The 22,919-nt window shown below is 35.5% G+C and overlaps 1 protein-coding gene across 1 annotated transcript in view; it reads left to right on the forward strand.

The window, feature by feature from the left end:
• Positions 1 to 22,919, forward strand: part of LOC149544551 (ATP-dependent zinc metalloprotease FTSH 7, chloroplastic-like) — a 125,909-nt gene that overhangs the window by 53,834 nt on the left and 49,156 nt on the right. Inside the window, exons 10-13 of the mRNA XM_089795184.1 lie at positions 18,889 to 19,014; positions 19,145 to 19,468; positions 19,601 to 19,724; positions 19,877 to 20,093. Coding sequence (XP_089651310.1) covers positions 18,889 to 19,014; positions 19,145 to 19,468; positions 19,601 to 19,724; positions 19,877 to 20,061 — 759 coding nt within the window. The 3' untranslated portion in view covers positions 20,062 to 20,093. The remainder of the gene's footprint in view (positions 1 to 18,888; positions 19,015 to 19,144; positions 19,469 to 19,600; positions 19,725 to 19,876; positions 20,094 to 22,919) is intronic.

Raw genomic sequence — 22,919 nt, forward strand, 5'->3', positions numbered from 1 at the left:
CTTCTATGCCATATTTCATTTGTGTTTGATATAGCTTCATGATTTAGGGCTAAATTTTGCTGGTTACAAAGTTTATATAAACTTCCATCTCTAAATCAAATAGATATAGCTTTCTTGTTATTGGAATTCTTTGGCCAAGATAGTACTTTATCTTCTTGTAAGGTGATTTGATACCCTTGATCGACAAGACTGGAGATAGAGACCAAATTTCTTTTTATGCCAGGTACAAACAAGACGTTCTTAAGTTGAAGAGTAATACCTAAATTTAGTTGAATTGAACATGATCCAATACCTTTTACCGAGTGCGTAGTCTCCAATGGTTACTTCTCCAGATGGTATCCTTAAAAGCTTTCAAATTTATCTCTAAAGCTTGCGATATGACGTGATGCTCCACTGCCTATAATCCAAGTGTTTTTGTTGGAGTTTAATTCACTTGAGAGTGCTAGATAGAATGCAAAGTTTTGATCTTTTTCATCTTTGGTTTTTGCTAGAGCTGTTTGAATTTTCTTTTATCCTGGGCAGAAATTATGAGTGTGACCAAAAATGTCAAATTCCAAGCATTGCACTTTTGACCAATCTCGTTTCTTGTATGATTTGTTGAATTCCTTTCTATTTCGTTTGAATTTACTTTTCTTTCCTTTATTGTTGGTATTGGCTTGAAGAGCTTGAGTATCTCCCGCTTGATTTAAATTGATTCCTCTAGACTCTTTTTGAGTACATTTGTTTTTAAGTAGTTCAAATTTAGGAAGATCAGGTCGAGAACTTAGACCACAAATAAATGTTTCCCAAGATAGTGGTAGTCCTTTTAGAGCTATAATGCTAAGTTCTTTGTCATCCTCTTGGTTTCCAATAGTCGCAAGTGGATCTTTCAACTCTGAAATTGTTAAAAAATAAGATGTAATTGATTCTTCATTGTTCATTTTGATGTATAGTAGATCTTGCTTCAATGTTAACAATCTACTAGTGTTATTAATTTCAAAAGTATTCTTAATTGTGGAAAACATCTCAAAAGCTGTCTTAAGACTTGATATAGAGGGGAGAATGTGATCCTTCACAGAATCTATAATAATCTTCATAGCTTTAGGGCCCGTTTGGTTCCTGGCATAGGAATTAGAAATTAGAATAGAAAATCAGGATGGGAATGGGAATGGAGAATAGGAATGGAAAATTGCAATTCAAGTCCTGGTAATCCCTTGTTTGGTTCATAGTTAGAGTGCACTTGCATTCCGTGCTCGGTTAAGTGAAAATGAGTTGATAGGGGCAGACTGGGAGGTCTCTACCTCTGATTAACACTCCAAGCCCAAGATAGTTAGACCCTAATATGTAATGCAAGCTTCAAAATCTGAACCAATCAGAATTTTGGAAGATTTGGCCATGATGTCCAGTGCATAAGCTTTGCCTTCCCTTCCATGTATGCCGTGTCTGCCCAGAGAAATTGAACCCATTTACCAATAGCAAAATAAATGCATCAAATCTGAAAAAGTAAATAAACTACCAACACCCAAAAGAAACTGGCATTTCGGTATCAAACTGGCAGATGAACGGAGTAGAGAAGCAACAGCTTCAAAGAATATGGAATTCCTAACTAATATTCCCAGCAGCGTTCAAAAGGAGTTAATATGGGGAAGAACCGATATGGTTTATTGATTGTGAACGATAGAGAAGAGGTCACATGCATTGATCAATCAATGCAAGAAAAAAACCTTTGCTCAATGCATTGATTTGATAGTTGAGAGCATGTCCAATGCCAATCAAGAATGGATTTAATGAATCCGAGGCGGAGTCACCGATGGAAGGAGGCTCTGACAAGAACATGCCAAGTCTGATGTGCGTCAAATCATAATCGACAGTTTGGAGTTGTGCAACTTCTGCTCTACCAAATTACTGACAAATGAGGACGCTTTCATCTTTGGCACGGAAGTAGGTTATGAGAGAAACCAGATCAGTATGCCTCAGATTTCCAAGCATAAACAGATGTTTCTTGTGTTCATCGTGTTACACTTCTTCACTCTCTTCACAACCACTGTCAATCTGTGGTTCTTTCTCCTTTAACCCTTTTTGCACCATGGATCCAAAAATATAATGCTATCTTAAAAAGCTAGATTGGGAATATAAATGGCCTATTCCAATAACAGGTATTTTTTGGCATGGACATGTGCTCTTTTGAGGGGCAAAATGGGAATATGTCTTCCTATTCTTAATTCCGATTCGACACACCAAACAGAGAAACAAAATATATTCTAATTTTCTCTTCCTATTCCAGTTGTATTTCAGCAACCAAATGGCCCCTTATTGTTGTGTCTTTTCCATGTTTTATTTTGAATCATTTTCTGGTATAGCTTTATTTGTCTCTATATATTCTTCCAATTCCATCTCTCGTAGAATAATCATTACTCGAATTTTACACGATGCAAAGTTTGAAGCTCCTTCAAGTCTATCTTCTAACCTTACGCGATTTACCATTGTGAGGATATTAGAATTTGATATCAAAAATTATGATTCTTGAATTTCTATATCAGGATGGCTCTGATCCCATGTAAAAGTATATAGGATCTCTGATAGAGATCAGTTATGATCTATCTTTATGTAAACATGTTGCTTCTAACTGATTTAGAAAGTCTGAATATGGTTCAGACCGAATTTCAATGTAACTGATAATATATGAAATGTATTAGAGTCTAATACTGTAACTGATTATATATATATATATAATGTATGATAGTCAAATACTGTGATATGCTATAGATTATATTGACCAGCCGATGAATATATAAGGCATTGCCATTTTTAATTGATGCTTATAACCACGGTGGTCCTCATTATAAATATAAGGAGAGGAATACACACCTGAAGTGTGCACAGATCCCAATGAAGAAATGTCTGAACAATAGTGATCCAATCAACATATTCAGGGAGAAATCACCGCTTAGAGGATCAAGAATTTGGAACTTCATGATGGATTGTAGATGCTCCATCCAAGATATACTTGAAGGTGGGGGAAGAAGCTCTCTTCTGGCAAGAATCTTGGGGAGGATATGGTGCTTTGGAAAAGGATGGTACACTAGCCCAATTAAGGTTGACACTTGAAGCTCGATGGGAGAAAAGAGTTACAGATTATGTGACCTTTGAGGATGGAGGAAAAGGTTGGAAATCGAGAGATTTAAAGGACATGAACCTCCCATTTAAGGAAGCGAAATATCTAATAAATACCTTATCAAATAGGAAAGTAACTTTCAATTTAAGCAAGGATAAATTGATGTGGGATGGTAGCAATAGTAGGGAATACAACTCGAAGGAGGGGTATAAATTTCTCAGGTACAACATTATGTTGAAATAAAGCTTGTCTGCCTAAGGTAGGATTTTTCACTTGGTTAGTTTTAAATAGGAAGGTCCTTATCTCAAAAAGACTAAGTTGCACGGGTACCTCCCCCCCCCCCCCCCCCCCGCCCCTCCGGACCACGAACCGGTTCGAACCGGTTCGTGGTTCTGGTCTGGTTCGAACTTGGTTCGACCTGGGTTCGTTTTTGGAGTTCTAGTTCGATCTGGTTCGAACCAGGGTTCGAACCCAGGAGAACCACATATAAAAGAATGCAAAAATTAGCATGATCCAACCTGCTTGCTTATAAGTAAATTATTTACAGGTTGCACTTCTTTGGAACTATCTGCTACAATTACAGATTTAAAGGTTAAAAACTTAAAATGCATTCCCTTCTTAAGAGATTATTTGTGAAAAATGCACTACGAGCTTTACACATCAGCCATGTTGTATATTTTACAAACTTCCAGTCTTGCAAGGAAAAAGAAAATACTTGAGTAATTATGTAAAAGTTAGGTCTCTAAAATGTTTTTTGCAGATTGATATTGTCACTGTCAATCCAAGAAATACACATAGCAACAAGCCATGAACTACGAGAAAGGGCAGAGAAATATAGAAATGTGAAGTCTTATTTACACTATTATGATAGAGCTGGTGCAGAAGGGTAGATTCATAGTATCTCCTATTTTTCTAAAGGATCACCCTCTTGTATTACTTGTTCACAATTTTGTGTCAAGCTGGGGTGCAATGGCAAGTTAATTTCTAAAAGATTATATTATATTTTCTATTTGCTAATATAGGCCATTACGATCATCAAGCTCCCACATACATACAAAGCTTGTGTGGAATCAGGTGAGCTACTAGGAAGCTTCCCATTTCAACAAAATAATATATATTTCTTTTCTAAGCAAAAAGTTATGTGTAATGTTACACAATTAACTGATACCTACAGGCAACTACAAACATATGTTTGGAAGTTAAAATAGCAACCTAATATTCTTAAATCCTAAATTCTCGATGGGCTTCGTGACTAATAGATTCCTGCAGAACTAGGACAGCAGAAAACAAAGGGAGCATACAAGAGATATCATTTTATGTTTATATATTTCATAAAAGTGAAGCACAAATAAATTTACAGATAAAAGGTTCAGTGGATGCTATTATCATATCAAAAATTAATGTATCTTGGTGATGAGGATTCTTTAAGAGCTGTTAGGACTTCTGTTATAAACCTATATTTTGGTGGGTCAAATGTTTTATAGTAAAATGCACTTTTTGTTTCCCTAATATATATATAAAATAATTTTTACATGTTTTTGTACTAATGAACCCAAACGAACCCAAACCCCTTTCCAAAATTTTGTCGAACCAGCAAACCGGTTCTTGAACCCGAACTTGGAACCGAACCGCTAACCGGAAACTTAGCAAAAAGATTTAAGAAAATGGGATACTAAGCCTCAAGTAGATGTCCTCTATGCGAAAAGTAGGAAGAATCAATTGACCACCTTGTTTTGCATTGCCCTTATTTGAGTAAATGCTGGAAATGGCTCTGTTCCCAATTGGGGTGGCTATCAGCATTTCCAAGAACTATGACGGATATGCTACATGCTTGGCCCCTCCTTCGAAAGGATAGTATTTATAGCTCTCTATGGATATCTTCACCTTCCATAGTCCTATGGGAATTATGGAAGGAACACAACCGAAGAAATTTTCAAGGTAAGTGTTAATGTTATAATTCAGTCAGATAAATTAAGCTATATATATATATATAAAATTTATTTTGTATATGCAATAATATAAACATAAACATAAATTGTAATTTCAAATGAGTTTATTATATTTGAAATTATATGATTTAACATTTATCTATCTTATCGTTTTTATTATTCATATAATCTTCTTAAAATCTAATCATTCGAATTCTGACCAAATCAAAATAACATTATCGCGTGGCTGATTAAATCACGGAGGGCAGTGTTGTTTTCTGCGAATAGTCGCTCTTCCAAAGAGGGAAACACGTCACCAAATAGACGTGCCTCCCAAATTCTCTTCCAATCTCATTTTTATAGGCGGTTGATGTGTAATCAAACATAATTGAAGAATCCAAAATAAGTCTCTGTCTCTTTCTGTTTTGGTTGACATTGGGTTAACATTTCTCAGTATACTTTCATTGGTGACAACAAACAAATAAAATATAAGTCTTAAAGCTATTCACTGCCGCCGACAGTCTTCTGCAATTAAATCAACAGTGAACACATACTTGTATAGCCTTCTTCAATGAGATAAGGCACATCAACATCAAACACTGCTTAGTAATATTGGCTATCCTCATCATTGGTTAATTGTAGAGGATTACGGATTATATTTGCCTCAGTTTATTTAATGTGTTGATCATTGCATATTCAGTTTACTTTGCTGAAACAAAATTGATAGGGGAAGATGATGCATTGCTCAAGTTCTGACCTACAACTGAATTTTTAAGACAAATAGAGAACTTATATTTTACTATTTGAATTATCAAATAAATCTGATAAAACTTAACAATAAGAAGATGAGTGTAGAACAACTTTTAATTAAAGTTGAGACTTTTGTCACTGATCTTACCAATAGTCAGGTTTTGAACAAACAAAAGGAGTGCTATTATGTCTCATTGGGATGAGAAAATGAGAGACAAGTGGATAGGTCTAAAGTTACCCCCCTTATAGGAACAGGGGGGAAACTTCAAAACACAAACAAGAAATGTGGCAATGGAAACCACCTTAGGAGGGATGGTTTAAATTCAATTTTGACGGAGCATCAAGAGGGAATCTAGGCAAAGCAGGCAGTGGTTGTAGTATCCATAACTCAGAAGGCATAGAGATAGCAAAGTTAGCAAGATATGTAGGAATAGAAACTAATTATTGGGAAGAATTAACGGATTTAGTAAAGGACTATAACTGTGTAAAACATTTAGTTGCAAGGTTGTAGATATTGAAGGAGATTCTGCAATTATAATAAATGCTATAAGGAAATGATCCCTCATTAATTGGAGACTAGACTCAATTTTATTTAGAGTCCTCTCACCATGTCAGACCTTTGACAAGATCACAATCAATCATATATATCGGGAGGGTAATTAAAGAGCGGATGAATTCGCTAATATAGGTTCTTAGTAGAACAAGGTCAGATATAAGAAGTCAAAATTTCAATATAGGGACTCCATCTAAGTTAGGATGGTTTAGATTTTTTAGTATTTCAACCATAGTTTACTTCTCATTATCCTAGGGTAGATTCAAGGGTCTTTCTTTGTCTTTTACCCACTGCCTACATATCGCATCCCAAGACGATATGATAAAATAGAGAGATTAATTATGGAAGATGGTGTGAGATTAATTATGGAAGATGGCGTAGGAGCCTGGGAAAATGAGTTTGAGGTGAATTTCTAGGTTCTAGAATCATCCAGTTTGGACTCTATGGACAATCAGAATGAGTAGGAGCTTCTTTCCTGCATTTTATGCCAATAGAGTAACATAGGTTTATTACTGTTGCATATTTTATGTAATTAAGCCACCAAAACACCCTTCGGTGTAACAAAGTGATAATAGCATTGCTAACGATAAGTTTTCTGAGTTTAAGAATGAGTACTTTTCTTTATTAGAAGTACTTTTTGATGATTTAGATGTATATATATATTTTGTTTAAGAAATGCTTTTATCACTTTACGTTTCGTTGCTATGCTTTTAGAGCTTTATCCTTAACATAAGTGCAAGATGTAGTGCTTAAATTATATAAAATATACATATTTTGAGCGAAGGCAAAAAAATGTAACTTGGGACTAAAAGCTGATTATCCGGATGTATCTATGTACTTTATGATGTATCAAGGCTTAGGCCGTTTATCTATAAAAAAAAGAACATGGTAGTTAAATAATTAATTCTAGTGAGCAAACAAAAGTAGAATAATTGGTTTTCAAACTTTTTTTTCAAATCATCTCAAGATGAAATAGGTGGTTGATATATCTGTGTGTTTAGTGGATGTTTATATTTAAGATATCTGAACTGGTATTGCATGAATTGTAAGTTTAGATAATTGGTGTGAGAAACTTGAGCAATTTATAACAAGCTCTCTCTATTATTAGTTTGATTTTTAAGCATATGTTACATATTGCTATTTGCAATTCGGTCTTTTTAAACGTCCTTTGGTCATCTGGCCGAGCATAGTTGTTTTTGCATAAACTTAGGATGCATATTATTTATAAAACTATAAGATAAGCATGCTTTGAAAGGGTCAGATCTCCTTATGAAAAATACTTCTTAGACATATTGATAATGATTGGTGCAGTTGTAAGCTTTTGATTGACATGCATCAACAGTGAAACATGTTGCCAATTTCTGCCCACCCTAAATCATTTGAAAGAACAATACATAACAAGAATGTGGTTTATAACATGCAGAATGTTGTGGTTGAGACCTGCAAATCTGTCAGTTATTCTTGGCCAAATTAAGTTCTCCTTGCTCAAGTACTATAATAGTATTGGAATTTTTTTGTGAAGTGCCAGGATAATACAGCTAAATATTATATTTCTAGTTTCCATTCTAAAAAAGTGTTGTGGCTTTGGTTAGCTCTCAAGGGTATATTATATTTCTAAGTGGTGGCAGAATTATTTATAGAATTGCTTAATATTAACATTCAAGATAAATAAGAAGGAAGAACAGTTATTTGATAAATTTCATTCAGATTTGGAGACTTATTTTTCCAAATATGGTTACCTAAAGTCACAGTCAATGGCTGCCTATCTTTACCATAAAGAAGCTTAGGATATTTAATTTTCACTCTTGAAAAGTGAAGATATCAGTATATCCTACTAGAAAGATTTGCAGTAGTGAACCAGGATATCTAGATGCTACACTGTCTAAATAAAATGATTAAAATTGAGCATTACGTACAAAATCCTCATGGTACACAGGTTATCAGATATAGACTATATCACATAGATTTATCAAAATTATGTAAATAAACGCAAGACCAACTTGTCATCTTGTTTGAGCATCAAGTACAAATGTCATAATCTGTACAAACACTTTGAAGTTACTTCTAAGTACAAAAGATCACAAATATAATATAGTTTCAATTTATTCATATGACAATTTGACTGGTTCATGCATGAAGATATGAAAGCAGTTTTAGCAAAAATCACACCTTGCAACTATAGCAATTTAGTCTCTACTGAGCAAGATAACAAATAAAAGGTATACAGTATTATCAGTTCACTTCGTGAGGAAGGAAAAAATGTAAAGATTGAACAAGTTTCTGTTACTATTCATAACAAGTTATTTGGGCTCAACTGGTGTCCTTGTTTTTTCTTATTTTGCCTATATTGGACATAATATCAAAGGTTATGATTTGTACCTTGTCCGTAAGAAAGCAACAGTCACAATCAACCTGATGGAACTCTAAAATTCCTAAAATTTTGGAGAATTTTAGAATCCTAAGCACCATAGGCAAGAGAAGATTTTTGGATCTTATCCACTAGTTGTATTCAAGAATTGTGCTTCAATCATGAGTGGGCAGTTATAAGTGGTTCGAGGAGAATTAAAGAAAGAACAAAAAGGTGGAGTTCTTTTAATAAGTTGCGCAGCATTCCGGAACTTATCTTTAGGGAAATATGTGAGAGACAAAGCTGTTGCAGATGATATTTGTAAAGCTTTACAGAGTGGACCTGATATACTTATCTGTGATGAAGCCCATATGATTAAGAATACAAAAGCTGATATAACTCCAGCATTGAAACAAGTGAAGATCCAACGCACAATTGCATTGACAGGTTCACCTCTGCAAAATAATCTAATGGAATACTATTGCATGGTGGATTTTGTAAGAGAAGGTTTTCTGGCAACTAAGCATGAGTTTAGGAACAGGTTCCAGAATCCTATAGAAAATAGCCAGCATGCTAATTCAACAGCAGATGATGCGAAAATTATGAACCAGAGATCACATGTTTTGTATGAGCAGACTGTGTTTGAGAAGTTAGGAAAGATTGTAAGCATTTCACTTTTATGCATAACAGGAATCTTCTATGTGAGAGTACAGATAAAATGCAGTAACTTGGAGTTTTGAAAAATTATGAGCATTTTAATGTCAAATAAATTCCATCACTTTACCGCCTATGTGCCATCAAATGCAGATGAAGTGAAATAACAAACAAGAATGAAGAAGGATTGCCAGCGGAAGTAATAGCAGATGTATAGGCAGTTTGAGACAATACCACGGGAGGTGCGAATTCATGCAGTAATGGATTAAAACAATTGCAACATTATTACTGTTAAGCCACGATAGAATGATATTGCCCTCCGATTCAGTAAATAAGATTAATAAAGAAAGGCCAAAGTCAGTTTCAAATACAAACCAAAACTGTCCTAAATGCTGTGTCTACAATAGGGATTGTTCAGATTTTCTCATACGTGGTTCACACAGAAGTCTGCAAGCGATAATTTTTTGTTGATATTTAGCAAGTATTGAAGGAATAAGATAATTATTTGTTTTCTGGAAGAGCCGTCAGACAGCAGAAAGGATATATGGAGGGGCCCTTTGAGCGGATGATTTTCAATAACTCAAACATTACATCTGCCGTTTTTCCTATTGGTGCTGCACAGAAATTTCTTTAAGGTTGCAGTCACTTAAATACGTATGGAAATAGAAGAATCCAGTCCTCACAGAAGCCCACCATAGACTCTCCTGAAGACGTGATCACACAATATGCAGACAAAATAAGGGAGCGGTTGGAGTTTCTATGCATGAGAGATCAAGACCGAGCGATGAAGAGCGCGATCAGCGTATCACATTTTTGTGTTAGAAGTAGCAGTTTCAATAATACAAAAACTAATTGTATTTTGTGTATTGCAGGTTGTAATGTGGATTCGGGTTTCCTTTGGGCCGTCGGAATGCAAAGATATGGACAAATTGTCATCTGCAGGCCTCGAAATGTGGATGCGTATGTGTGAATAGGAAGGAGTTATTTACGAGCATGGCAGATACAACAGATACAAAGAATCAATGAAGAAAATATAAAACATTAGTAATGCAACTACTAGTTACAAATAAAATTAAATATTGATTAGTTTTGTTTATGAAGGGGTGCGATTTTTGGAAGGAAACCGATACCCCTTTTTGCCTTATAAATATGTAATGTGAAAATAAAACGGGACAATTTATTATTCATATTTTAATTTTTTTGCCTAGCCTATGCTTTATGATGTATTATATTTTCTTATTGGCAAAGAAATGACCTTTTGAACTAAGCCTGTGGATGGTGGATTATTGGGTAAATTTCACGCGGTCCGGATAAATATGCAGTAGATGGATCATCCGTAAGGAGTGTCTTTACGTGTAAATTTTATTTTTGGCACAATCTGTAAGCATATTTATTTTTATTTGCATTGGAGTTTAAATTATTATTAAGTTGTGTCCTTTATAAATATTTTTTATTAATTTCTATAAATGTTTTAATATTTGAATAAGTGGATCGGATCATTATTGCATTTTAATTTTGATAAACATAGATATTGTGAAATATTTTATTGTTTCCGTATTTATGTCTAATTTGTCTTCGAAGGAGTTAAAGTGCATTTTAGAATAGTTTAAATTGCGTTTATATAATTGATCCGTTGCATCTAAATTCTTAAAATTGTTTATAGTTTAATATATTGAACTTTATAAAGTTGTACGTTTCAACTAATAATATTGACTTTATTGCCCATTTAATTAAGCACTGGTCTTTTACTCCTGATTCATAATCCATTTGCTAGCAACTGTTTCATTTCTTTCCTTTGAAGAATTAATATATTCATTTGTTGCAATAATTTATAATTATTTTTTATTTAAAAAATTATCACATTTATATAGTCATTTATTTTATTTTTAATTCAAGAATTTGCAAGTTTGAGGTTTTCTATAATCCTTGCCCTCTGGGAAACTTTCAATACATTTACGTTCTAATTTATTTGCTATAAGCATCTTGGATCTAAGTGTTTCGTCCAGGATCAGGTACACCCGCCTCGGTTTTGCAGAGCCAGAAGCACAGGGGATTTGGATTGCATTGATCAATCCTGTCAAGTTGGCCTTAACCAGTTGGGCATCCTAGCATTGAGCAGGCAAGGCTCGTAGGATTCCAATCTGCAGTTTTGGGAACCAACACAAACATTTGGGTGAACTCACTTGATTGGCTTGTCGCATCATTGTGTGATCTCACTTGATTGGCTAGTCGCAATTAACCATTTGTGTGAACTCACTTGATTTGCTATCTTCAGAACCACCTCGCCGTTTTTCTATAGCAAGAGGCATACAAAAAATGATTGCACATAGAGGAAATCAGTCTTTACCATAGAAACTACGAAATGTGTCTCTTGGTACTTAGATCCATCTCATGTGTGGAAGTACATATTGGAGACACTATGTGGATGGAGATACAGAATTCAATTGAACTGGAAGCACATATTGGAGACAAATATGTCGATGGAGATATAGAATTTAATTTACATCTCCTAGGTTTCTCGTAGCCATCTCGTACTCCTTGCCACCCTCTTTTGTTCTTTTGTGTTTACCACTTGCATTCTCTGATTCAAGTATACCCCTTGCCACTCTCCTCTTCTTTCCTCTTCACCACAGGCATATCTCTAATTGTCTTATATCCCTCGTCATCATCGTCCGTTCTTTTGTGTCTCCAACAGGGTTCTCTCCTCTCTTGCTTCCGTCTTCTTCCTCTTCGACATGGTGTGTGGGTGTTTAAAATTTAATCTTAGTTAAAACCAAATTGCATTACGTATAGCTTCATTCATTCACTTATGAGGAACTGACATCAAAGAAGGTAGAGAACTAATGTGTGTGTGGCGTACATTCTTAAAAATTAATTTGAAGTTAAATACTATAGCTTCAATCACTCTCTCATGAGAAACTTGGGTATTGTTGGTGTTGACCCCTCAACCCCATTGCTACCGATTATCACCTGGAATAAAAAAAACTGTCACAAAATTGAGGGAGATTGCAAGATTGTGGAGGTGGAAAGACAATTTATCCCGAAAGATAAATCATTGATTATCGCAATAACTGACTGAACAATAATATTACAAAGTATCCTTATAAAGGACTAAATATAGCATAGCCTATAAATAGGAAAAGCACTACTAAGTTTACCTTTAGCGTAATAGAGTATGGAAAGCATAATTACTCTAAAGGGTCTAATAAAAATCGCCCAACCATCAATTCTACCAGTTCTGCCATGGCCAACTACTTAGTTTTGAACAAGGCAGCTATGATTTTGTTGATTGAAAATTACTCTTCTATCTTTGGGTTAAACCACTTACCATATGTGATTTAGACACATGAGCTACATGGACTTGTATTTTATATGCACATTCATATTTTCAACTAAAACAAATTTCCAAATTTTCACGTTCTCAACAGAAATTTATAATATATATGAGAAAAGCAGTTATATTTTTTGTCATTTGACAAGAGACAATAATTAGGCAGGAGAGAATTGGGAACGGGCAACATTGCTAAGTAATCTTTCTTGTGCCGGGTTCGATATCCTATTCATTTTGAAGATAGTATTTTCTCCTATTTAAATGTGCAATATTGACTTTGAACTTTTTAAACCTAATTCTTGCAAAAAGTTCAGCTTTTAGTCCTTTATCTATAAATATTATAAACTATTAGTCTTGCATCTGCTGATCTACTAAAATCTGGTATCTTTGTATATGATATCATGAAAATGGATTAACATCATTTTAGCATTTCATATTAGTTTAGCGGTGCGACTCTACTTCTAAGCAATGCTAGGATTTAAAGTTAACTAGTAAACTATCATTGACTAGCATTTTAGCCATGACACATGACATGTAGGTTGTACACTACACATGCGCACACACACACACACACACACATATACATACATGCACACGCGGACACACACATATTTGGTAAACAGATTTGTCATTGCAAGCGCTTCTTCACAAATGACTCTATTTGCGTTGTGGGAAGTGACAATTGCTCCAATAGTTGGATAGATTGCAATCGATAGTATGAGATTGCAATCTTCTTTTGCGTTTGAGTGGGGCAGCTCCCTTGTATGATATGGGTATCTTGTGTTTTCAGTACTTTTCCCTTGGAAGCAAGAAAGGAAACAAGACAGAACACAAGAGAGGAATAACATAAACCCCAACTGTAGACACAAATACTAGTTGAGATTCAAAAATGGTCAAGATTACAAAGGGGTTTTGCTAATGGCAAAATAAGAATAACTAACCTTGACATACAAAAAGATAAGATATTTTAACACATTTACATCAGGATACCAGGAAAATGAATTTATTTTTGCCAACCACTTACATTAATCCAAGAGACCATTGGATTCCATCAATCCATAAATAGATCACCAATCTGACATACGGAAGATAAGTAATAACAACTCATGAACACATTTGAAATGTACGACTAAATGCAATCTTGATTATCACTTTGAAGATAGACAAATTCAAAGACAACTTTATACATCATGTACATCCATTATAAAATCCTCCATAGTCTCCCCTTTGTACAGTTCCCCCACTTCTATATACAAAATACCTATTATTTATAGGCCCAACAAGATAATCTTCTTGTAACTACCTTCCTGGGTTAGTAACCACCCAAGTTAGAGTGTAGTAGTTACTTATGCCTTTTCTAACCAACTCTAACTTTTAAAAAAACTGAAAGCTATAATCCTAACTTTTACCTAGATGTAGCCCCAAACTTTCATTTACAAGAAGTGACATAAGTCACTTTTACAAATAAATAACATTAAGTTGACCCATTTTGAGGAGAAGATAAAAGAATTGATTCTTGACAAGTTGAACATTAAGTCTTCTGTTAATCGAAAGAACATCCATCCACCAACACTGTACACCTTTAGGAATATGTTCTTGTACTGCATCATCTTGCCATCCCGCACATAGTTTTTGTACTTTGATCATTTACATAGAGAAGAATTTCTCTGGCTAGAACATTCCTATACTTCAAATATCCTTCATTGTTGCCTTACATGTTTGCCATCGTAAAATGTCCCAGATTTCATGACTTTGTTGCAATATGAAATTAGAAAAACTTGACACCATTGTTTAGCAACCCCAACCTCATCAATACCTTGTTACAGTAAGGCATGGACATTGTTTGTGTGACATAATAATTTCTCAATCCATCATTCTTTACATTTTGAATCCTCTAAAATAAGGTGGTCTTCACTGACCGGTGATCAACATCTTTGAATAACACCTTGTGAAGTCTCACAAATCAAATCAAATCTCCTTTTCTCCCAGTTCAATTCATGTTGATAAATGCAAATAACAAACTAGTTGACTTTATGTTTGACTTGTTCTCACCATGACATTTGTTTACAAAACATCTTTTGTGTTAGCAGATGCGTGTTCTCTGTTTAATGTCCTCCATGTTGGCAAGCATGGGAGAGTGCCTACAAGGGTTGTGGAGTTCTGCTCTACAGATCCCAATTGCATATACTCGGAGGTTTCTAAGCCTTTCTATCACTGTCCTTTAAATCTTGTAATCATTGAGGCAATCTGAAAAAATGTTAACAAGCATTGCCTGTCCCTTTTCATTACGTATGCATGTATGTCAGAGCATTTCTACCAATAATATGCATTCAATCTCGTTTCTAAACTCTTTCATTTTAATAAATTAAGCTGTCAACAAATTAGAATGTCACCAAACTTTGTAGATTGCATCTGCTTGGAAGTTTCTAAAGGCTCGTCGATGACTCCATTTCGACATACCTTGTAATCCCTTTATTATATCTCCTAAGATGGAGTCTCTGTATTATTCTGTCAGACATTTGAGCTGGGTTGATACGGTATACGCTTTCTGTATGGTTGCATACATGTGACAACATATCTTTGCTTTTCACTCAACATATTGTTTATGCATTCTGTCAAACAATTCCCAGGCATGAGTTTGTAAAATCCTATGGCCTTTATGGTGGCAGCAGCATTGAGAACATTAGGGAAAGCACTTAGCAGTCTTTCTCTGTGCATCCACACTTCGCATACATTTCATCTCAATTAAAGCATCTTTGATAATGATATCTGATAAAATTCTATTATGTGTTATGTTTATATAGATGTCCATACCCTGTATTGAGCCGGACAGAACACTGAGTGATTTATATGGGATGCTATTTTTCACGCGCAACTTGTACGTGCTCAATTTTTAAAGAAATTTTCAACAAATCCATATTGCTCAGATCTTGGAGTCATCGGCTTTCATAAGACTGCTTGCCTTTGAGGCATTTTGTTAAGAATTCATGCACCTTGTCTATTCCTTCAGATGGGCATGCATGTTTACCAAATAATTAAAATTTCTATTAGCTTGCTCTGGCAATGTAAAGAACACATGGGCATCCAAGTTGGCACTACTATTGTGTTCAGCTGTGCGCCCTTTCTTTTTCATTCTTTGGTACTTAATGAACAATATTGCTGCTCATACAGCACGTATCCCATGACCACTGTTGTTTTCTTTTCGCTATAACCATCTTCTGAAATTGACATTTAGTCAAGCATTTCACCTCCCACCTCATCATACTTTATTTTCTTATTAGATGCACTTTCTCACTACCATGTTGAACATATCAATCTGTGTGGTGGCAGACTCCAATCCATAATTGGGAAAGACAGTAAGAGTGCTGCTAAGATGAGCCCCATGCACTTTGTTACCATAACCACAGCTCCCGCATATTGTATGGTCACTGCTCTTGCGTGATGACATCTCTTTGAAGTAGTGTTGTTATTACACTTATTTGAATGACTCACAGGCCACACGGGTGATCTATACTGCCACTGCCAACTTTTGAATCTTTATCGGAAATCTCAGGACAAACTGTTTGAAATCACTCACTTCTTGTTGTTGTATGCTCCTGTATTTAACATGAACAAGGTAAGAAATACCGAAGAAGATTAAACTAACATATGTCACTTGCTTTTCCTAAAGCCAGCTCAACAAATCCATTCCCTATAAACTTTATAAACCACTGGATTCTGCGATGAAATCTATTTGAGACATTGTGAAAAAATGGTGCACAACTGTCTTTCTTTGAGGCTCTGATCATACAATGGTAGCAAGGATGTTGGTGAAGGTTGTGGAATTTGTAATTACATCCCCGCCAATGGCACTTTTTTGAAATTTCTTTTTAGCATATACAAAGAGATTCATACAATAATGAATTAGAATTATGAGGTGACATATCTGTGAATCTTTCTCTCCAGTGGTTGGTGTCACTTTCTTTTCTTTCACATTTTGCATTGCACGACTCAAAACTGTTTAGAAAGGAGACCAAGACAATTTCGATAATGCTCAAATACTGTCCAATGCTTCCATTTGTCTTTGTTTTATCTGTGAGTAGAAAGGATTTTGGCATTCTGCAGCTTGTGCATAGGCATTTAAAGATATCGTCAATGATTGTTGAATCAGGCCCCAATGGTGGCGGATAACCTTTTCTCAAAGTTCCTAATAAATGCGAGACCGCATTAATTTGAGATCCTCTGTATAACAGTCAGCCTGCCTTGTTTTAAGCCACGTTTCTTCAACAAAATCCTTATTTCAATATGTTTTAAAGCTTGTTTATATGCTGTACCAAGATTTCGGGTTGTCTGAAAACAGAGAACACTGACAAAGGTATTAAAATCATATGCTGCCCCTGCCATTTGCATTTTCTTGAGTTTTGAATGCCTTCTTACCAAATAGTTTCTTTGCAAATCCTTGCCTTTCTCAAAGCGACATCACCGTGTTGTCTATGCTGCACCGTGCTTGTTCATAGGCCGTACCAAGATTTCAGGTTTTCTGAAAACAGATAACGCTGACAAAGGTAGTAAAATCATATGCCGCCCCTGCCATTTGCATTTTCTTGTAGTTTTTGAATGCCTTCTCACCAAATGTAGTCTTTGCAAATCCTTGCATTCTTCAGAGTGAGATCACTGTGTTGTCTATGCTTCACCTGCAGCACATACATGTTAATCTGAGCAGTGATGTGTTGGTGAAAATCTGTCCGATGTTTCCAAGCTTCAATTTTTGCCAGGCAGGAAAAGGTTGTAGAGTCCACTATTACTCTAGCCAATAACAACTACTTGAGAGTTCTCAAAGTTTGTTCAACAAATTCGGTATGTATACCTCTCTATGTTATCTGTATTTTCTCATGAATTTCCAAGAAGTAGTTACAAGCTTTCATGAAATGCAGTATTGAAACAATATAAGATTTTGAAAACCCCAAACTGAAACAAGTCAAGGTTAGGGTTTTGGACTTCGAGGTTTGAATTTGATTTCTTGAAATCTCTTAAGTTTAGGATTAGGGCAAACTTCTGGGTACAGGTTAAGATTAGGGCAAATTCTTGGGAAAAGTTAAGTTCTAATTCTTAACTATGGGATTAGGGCAAAATTATGGAAAAGTTAGGATTTTGACTTTTTGACTTTTAACAACAAAATTCCTTGATCATTAACCCTTAACCTCTTTTTGAAAGTTAAGTTATTAAAAGTTCAGATTTTAATATTTTAAGAATTTAATTTAAAATTTTAAAATTTAAATACTCCCATTTTGAAATGGCATGACTTTTGACTCACAACTTGGATTTCAGAAATTCAAAGTGCTGGATGAAACTAACAGACAACCGGAGATTTTGAAAACATTTAACTACCAAGAATGGAATGAATGATTGACCATTTTAAGGTTGGAAAATGACACTTTTTAATGCACTTCTGATAAAAAAGAATGAAATTTTTAAATTTTTGACCAGACTGAATACTGGGGCAACACACACACACACACACACACACATATGCACATATATATATGTATATATATATATGTATATATGTATGTACATGTGTGTGTGTGTGTGTGTGTGTGTGTGTGTGTGTGTGTGTGCATATATATATTTTATATGTACATATATATATGTTATATGTATGTGTGTGTATATATATGTATGTATGTATTTGTATAACTATAACAAAAGATAAAAAGAAAGAGGTTAAATGCCTGTTCTAAGCATGATCTAAATAGATATTCATCTTTACTTATATTATATATATATATATATATTATTTGGATAGCATAAACGGTGATAAGCTATAAGACAACCTGTTATAAACATGGACAATATAGATCTAATTAGATATTCATCTTTATTGAGACCTATTTATATATGATGAATAGATGGAAATATACGTTATGATTGATACATCATAAATAGAATCAAAGGATGGAATGCGGATGCATATGATATGTAGTATGGATGATGAGTTGCCATACCATTATTTGGAGCGTAGCGCTGAGGAGGTCACACAGCCTGCTTGTTTTGTCAATTCACATCTTTAATATCAGGATGAGGGTTATGTCAACAATAACTACAATTTCTTCACTTTTTTACAATATTTTGCTCAAGCTGCATGTGCTCAGTGAGCTTCAGTGTTATTGTATTTTTACTCAATTCCTGATTGGTTTGAAGTGCCCAAGTTATCTTACATATAATTTGAAGTTTACATCTTTGTTGTTTTAGGGAATTGAGAAGAAGCGTTCGACATTGCAACAGAGTGAGAAGGCTGTTGTGGCTCGACATGAAGCTGGTCATGCTGTAGTAGGTACAGCTGTTGCCAATCTTCTTCCTGGACAGCCTCGAGTGGAGGTACAAGCTCTCCAATCCATTCACAACAACATTTTTTTATTAAAAAAAATCTGTTTAACTTGTTGGTTTCTAATTTTGGCGGTTGTTTTTGGGATTGAAAAACTAAAGACACAGTCTTGTCTATTGCAAGAAACTGAGCATATTGCCCAGGTCAGGAGGGGCACTAGGTTTTACATACATTCCACCTGGCAGTGAAGATCGTTACTTGCTCTTTGTTGATGAGTTACGTGGTCGTTTAGTGACTCTTCTTGGGGGCCGTGCAGCAGAAGAGGTGGTTTTTGCTGGCCGTGTGTCAACTGGTGCACTTGATGATATAAAGCGTGCTACGGATATGGCGTACAAAGCTATTGCTGAATATGGCTTAAATCAGTCCATCGGCCCAATTTCATTGGCAACTTTGTCTAGTGGTGGTCTTGACGAGTCTGGAGGAGCAGCTCCATGGGCAAAGGATCAGGTAAGCATGTAGTTTGTGAATTCTTCTAGTTCTATCACACTTTTACATATATCAATTACTATGCAAACTATAAAGTAGTTGGCACATAATATGTTGTGCAAACTGTGTAGTAACTGATGTAGCATTTGGCAGGGACACATGGTAGATCTTGTTCAAAAAGAGGTTAAATCTTTGCTACAATCAGCTTTGGCAATGGCACTTGTTGTGATACGTGCTAATCCTACTGTGCTTGAGGGTCTTGGTGCACACTTAGAAGGTTTTTATAAATTGACTCCTCCACCTTACTGTTTTCTATAATAGCTTATCAATTGGCATTCGAAAGAATATGATGCGTATGTTGCCATTTGTATTTCTGCAATATAGTAACTTATTTTTTACCTTGACTGATGGTCCTAATTTAACTGACAGCAAATGAGAAAGTTGATGGCGAAGCATTACAAGATTGGTTAAAGTTGGTTGTTGCTCCTGTAGAGTTGGCCACTTTTATCAAGGGATCATATATGCTTACGGAAAAGGTGGATTTGACAAATCCAGAGAAATCAAATGCTATGATTCTAGAGAAAGCGGAGTACATTATCCCAGGTGAAACATAGTCATACTGATGGGTGTCAGTAGATTTTCAAAGGTATATTGGCTCACACTCAGTCTTTCTGTGCCTCCGCAAATAGACAATTCTTATTTTATATTGATCTTATGCTTTACTACATATGCTCATGGATATTTTTTCGCTCATAATTAGTGCATGCTCTATAATTGTATTGCATTTTTGTTTCTGAAAACAATAGCGTATGATTTTGTCATCTACATTTCGGGAGCTGGCTGATCTCTCTTCCTTTCCCTTCTACCTGTTTTGAACTTTTATTGGACGTCTCCCATGCCTCCTTTAGCATTATTTATGCAGAGCAATATTAGGTAGCATATTGACATTTGTTTTAGTAATGGGGGGAATCTGTGGAGCCCCTGCATGCAGAGAAGTCTTAATGGGAACAGTACATATGCTACTTGATATTTTCTCCTTTATCTGACAAGATTAATAATTGCAGTATTGAACATAAAATTTGATGCTTACCAGATTGAGAAACAGTCGTATAACTGTGAAAGTATTTATTCATCTACAGCTCTTTTCATACAGGTAGACCTGTTATCAGGCATTTAAAATGCCTACGAGAGCTCAATTAAAAGGGGGCAAACAGTAGTCAGTTAAGACAAGTCCATTGGAATAGGTACAAGTACCATTGGCAACTAACCAAAGCTAACAAAACAGTTAGCTAGTAAGGAAACATTCTAATTGCTTTTATACTAATTACATCATCCGTTCCAAAGGCAAGTCAGGTTCCTAGCTGACAACAAAAGAACTTATCAGTGACAGAAGGCGTCCTTGGAGTTATAGAAATGACTGCTGAATTCAAGGATGTTGTGCTTCTTGTACGAACTTGCTTAGCAGAAGCCCCGAGCTTGTGTACATCTGCCGAGTGTACTTTAAAGTGGTTTGCAACAATTTGACGTTCCCTTAAGATTTTTCTCCAGCCTTATTGCTCCCATAAGCTGATGTTTTTCCTTCTCATTGGCTGCTTTTGAAGTCATGTATTTCTTTATTTTTTGTGTTGAGTTCCCTTTTCCCATTGTCCGTTGTGCTCGGAACTTTTTCCTTTGTTCCTTTATCTTGGCATGTAGATTTTTCATAGTGGTGGTGGCGTTTTTAAATTTCAGCACCAATTACCATTTGAGCAGCCATTTCTTTTTTGCAGTGTGAAATAGAGATACTGAAGTTGCTGTATGATGGAGTAAATAGCTCCTTGGACTCTTCTATCTAAACCTCCATTGAAAGGGGCCTCTTGTAAAAGTATCCAATTGCTGTGCATTTGGGGTGCTTTTAATTCAACCAGCAGTGGTTGAGGAAGTTTTTATAAACTCCATGATATATTCTCTCTCTACAAGCTGATGGATTGACATAGCCTGCAGTGACATCAAAGGAGAATGTGAGCCATCTAGCCTCATTATTTTAGCCACTTCAGACATTATTAACACCATTAGTTCCAAAACCTTGACAGATTGCTGCTTTGTATGGAGTGGATTGCCAGGATTCAGCCATCAAATCCATATGAAGATCAACTCCTCTTGTTTGGATGATGTATTCGTAGGTCCCGACTACATGGATGATGGAATTTCCACATGTTCATGCTGCCTTTTTGTGCTTGTCTTAGTGTTTGGCTGGTCAGTTCCTCACATGCATACTTTCTTGATGCTCTACTTGCAAGGAGGTACTTTTCTATATGGGCCTTATTCGAGAATAGTATAGTGTGTTTGTATGACATCCAAGAAGATTTAGTGACCCTTCAATATGGTCGGTGTCATCATTGGTTGGAAAAGTTGGTATAGCAGGTTTTGAAAGAGACTGATTAAGTCTCCCTCAGGTATAGGTGCCTTGTCTTCAAATGATGTCTCAGAATTGCCAGCTTCCTTTTCTTGAAGTGCCTGCAGCTCTTGGGGTTCCTCTTTGTTAGCAACTCAGGTAAGTAGGATAAGTTGTAAAAGAGCTAGAGTTGTCATTTATGGCAACATATACCTTGTATGAAGAAGGCATTATGTGCAAGAGAAGATTCTATAGTTAGACTTGAAAATTGTTTAAGTACAATATAGTTTATCTGGCAGAACAGAGACAATTTTGATATGTACGGATGACTGAGACATTTTGGGCACATGCACAGTTAGGTGCAGACAATACAGAGTGTCAGGATGACAACTCGAAGTCCGCATGTTAGTATGATTAGTACGGAAGAAGATATTACAGTTTTACTAGTCAAGGCAGTGTACAGGCAGAAGAAAGCATGACAGGAAAAGATTAGTTTTGCTTAGAAAATAATTGCTTGACTAATTAGGGATGGCATCCTAGATGTTAACCCTAAGAGGGCAAGAGTTAGTTTTGTATTTTGCCAAAGTGTGTGAAAAGCTTGAAGGCTGACTGGACAACGTGTTGTGAATTACAAAGTTATAAAGAGAGATTACAATATGCGAAGTAAATTGTGCTTCTTATGAAAATTATGTGAACTTTATGTAATGTGAATTCTGATGTATGATCAAAGGACTGGGAATTTTGTGATGAGCAGCAGTGACATATCAGATATTGAAGATATCAGTGCAAACAGGAGGTTATTGTATCTATCTTTTTGTATCAAGGAATTGCATTGTAAGTTACATGTTTGGGCAGTGGGCTCAGCTTGGACATTATTTTGTATACGTATTTGTACCAACTCCTAATAGGTTTGAAGCAACTCTTAATAGGGTCAAGGCTTCTAACAAGGCCTAAGTCCTCTAACAAGGACTGAGACACTATACGGATGTAATATACTCTTAATAGGGTCAATATCTTTAACCAGATACTTTTGATTAGTGGATCATTTTGTGGGTACCATTCCCACCGGGGTTTTCCCTTGGCCAAGGTTTCCTTAGT

This window comes from Cupressus sempervirens, chromosome 8 (genome assembly GCF_028749045.1).
Source record: "Cupressus sempervirens isolate cs-2001-9-10 chromosome 8, ASM2874904v1, whole genome shotgun sequence".
NCBI classification, from domain to species: Eukaryota; Viridiplantae; Streptophyta; class Pinopsida; order Cupressales; family Cupressaceae; genus Cupressus; species Cupressus sempervirens.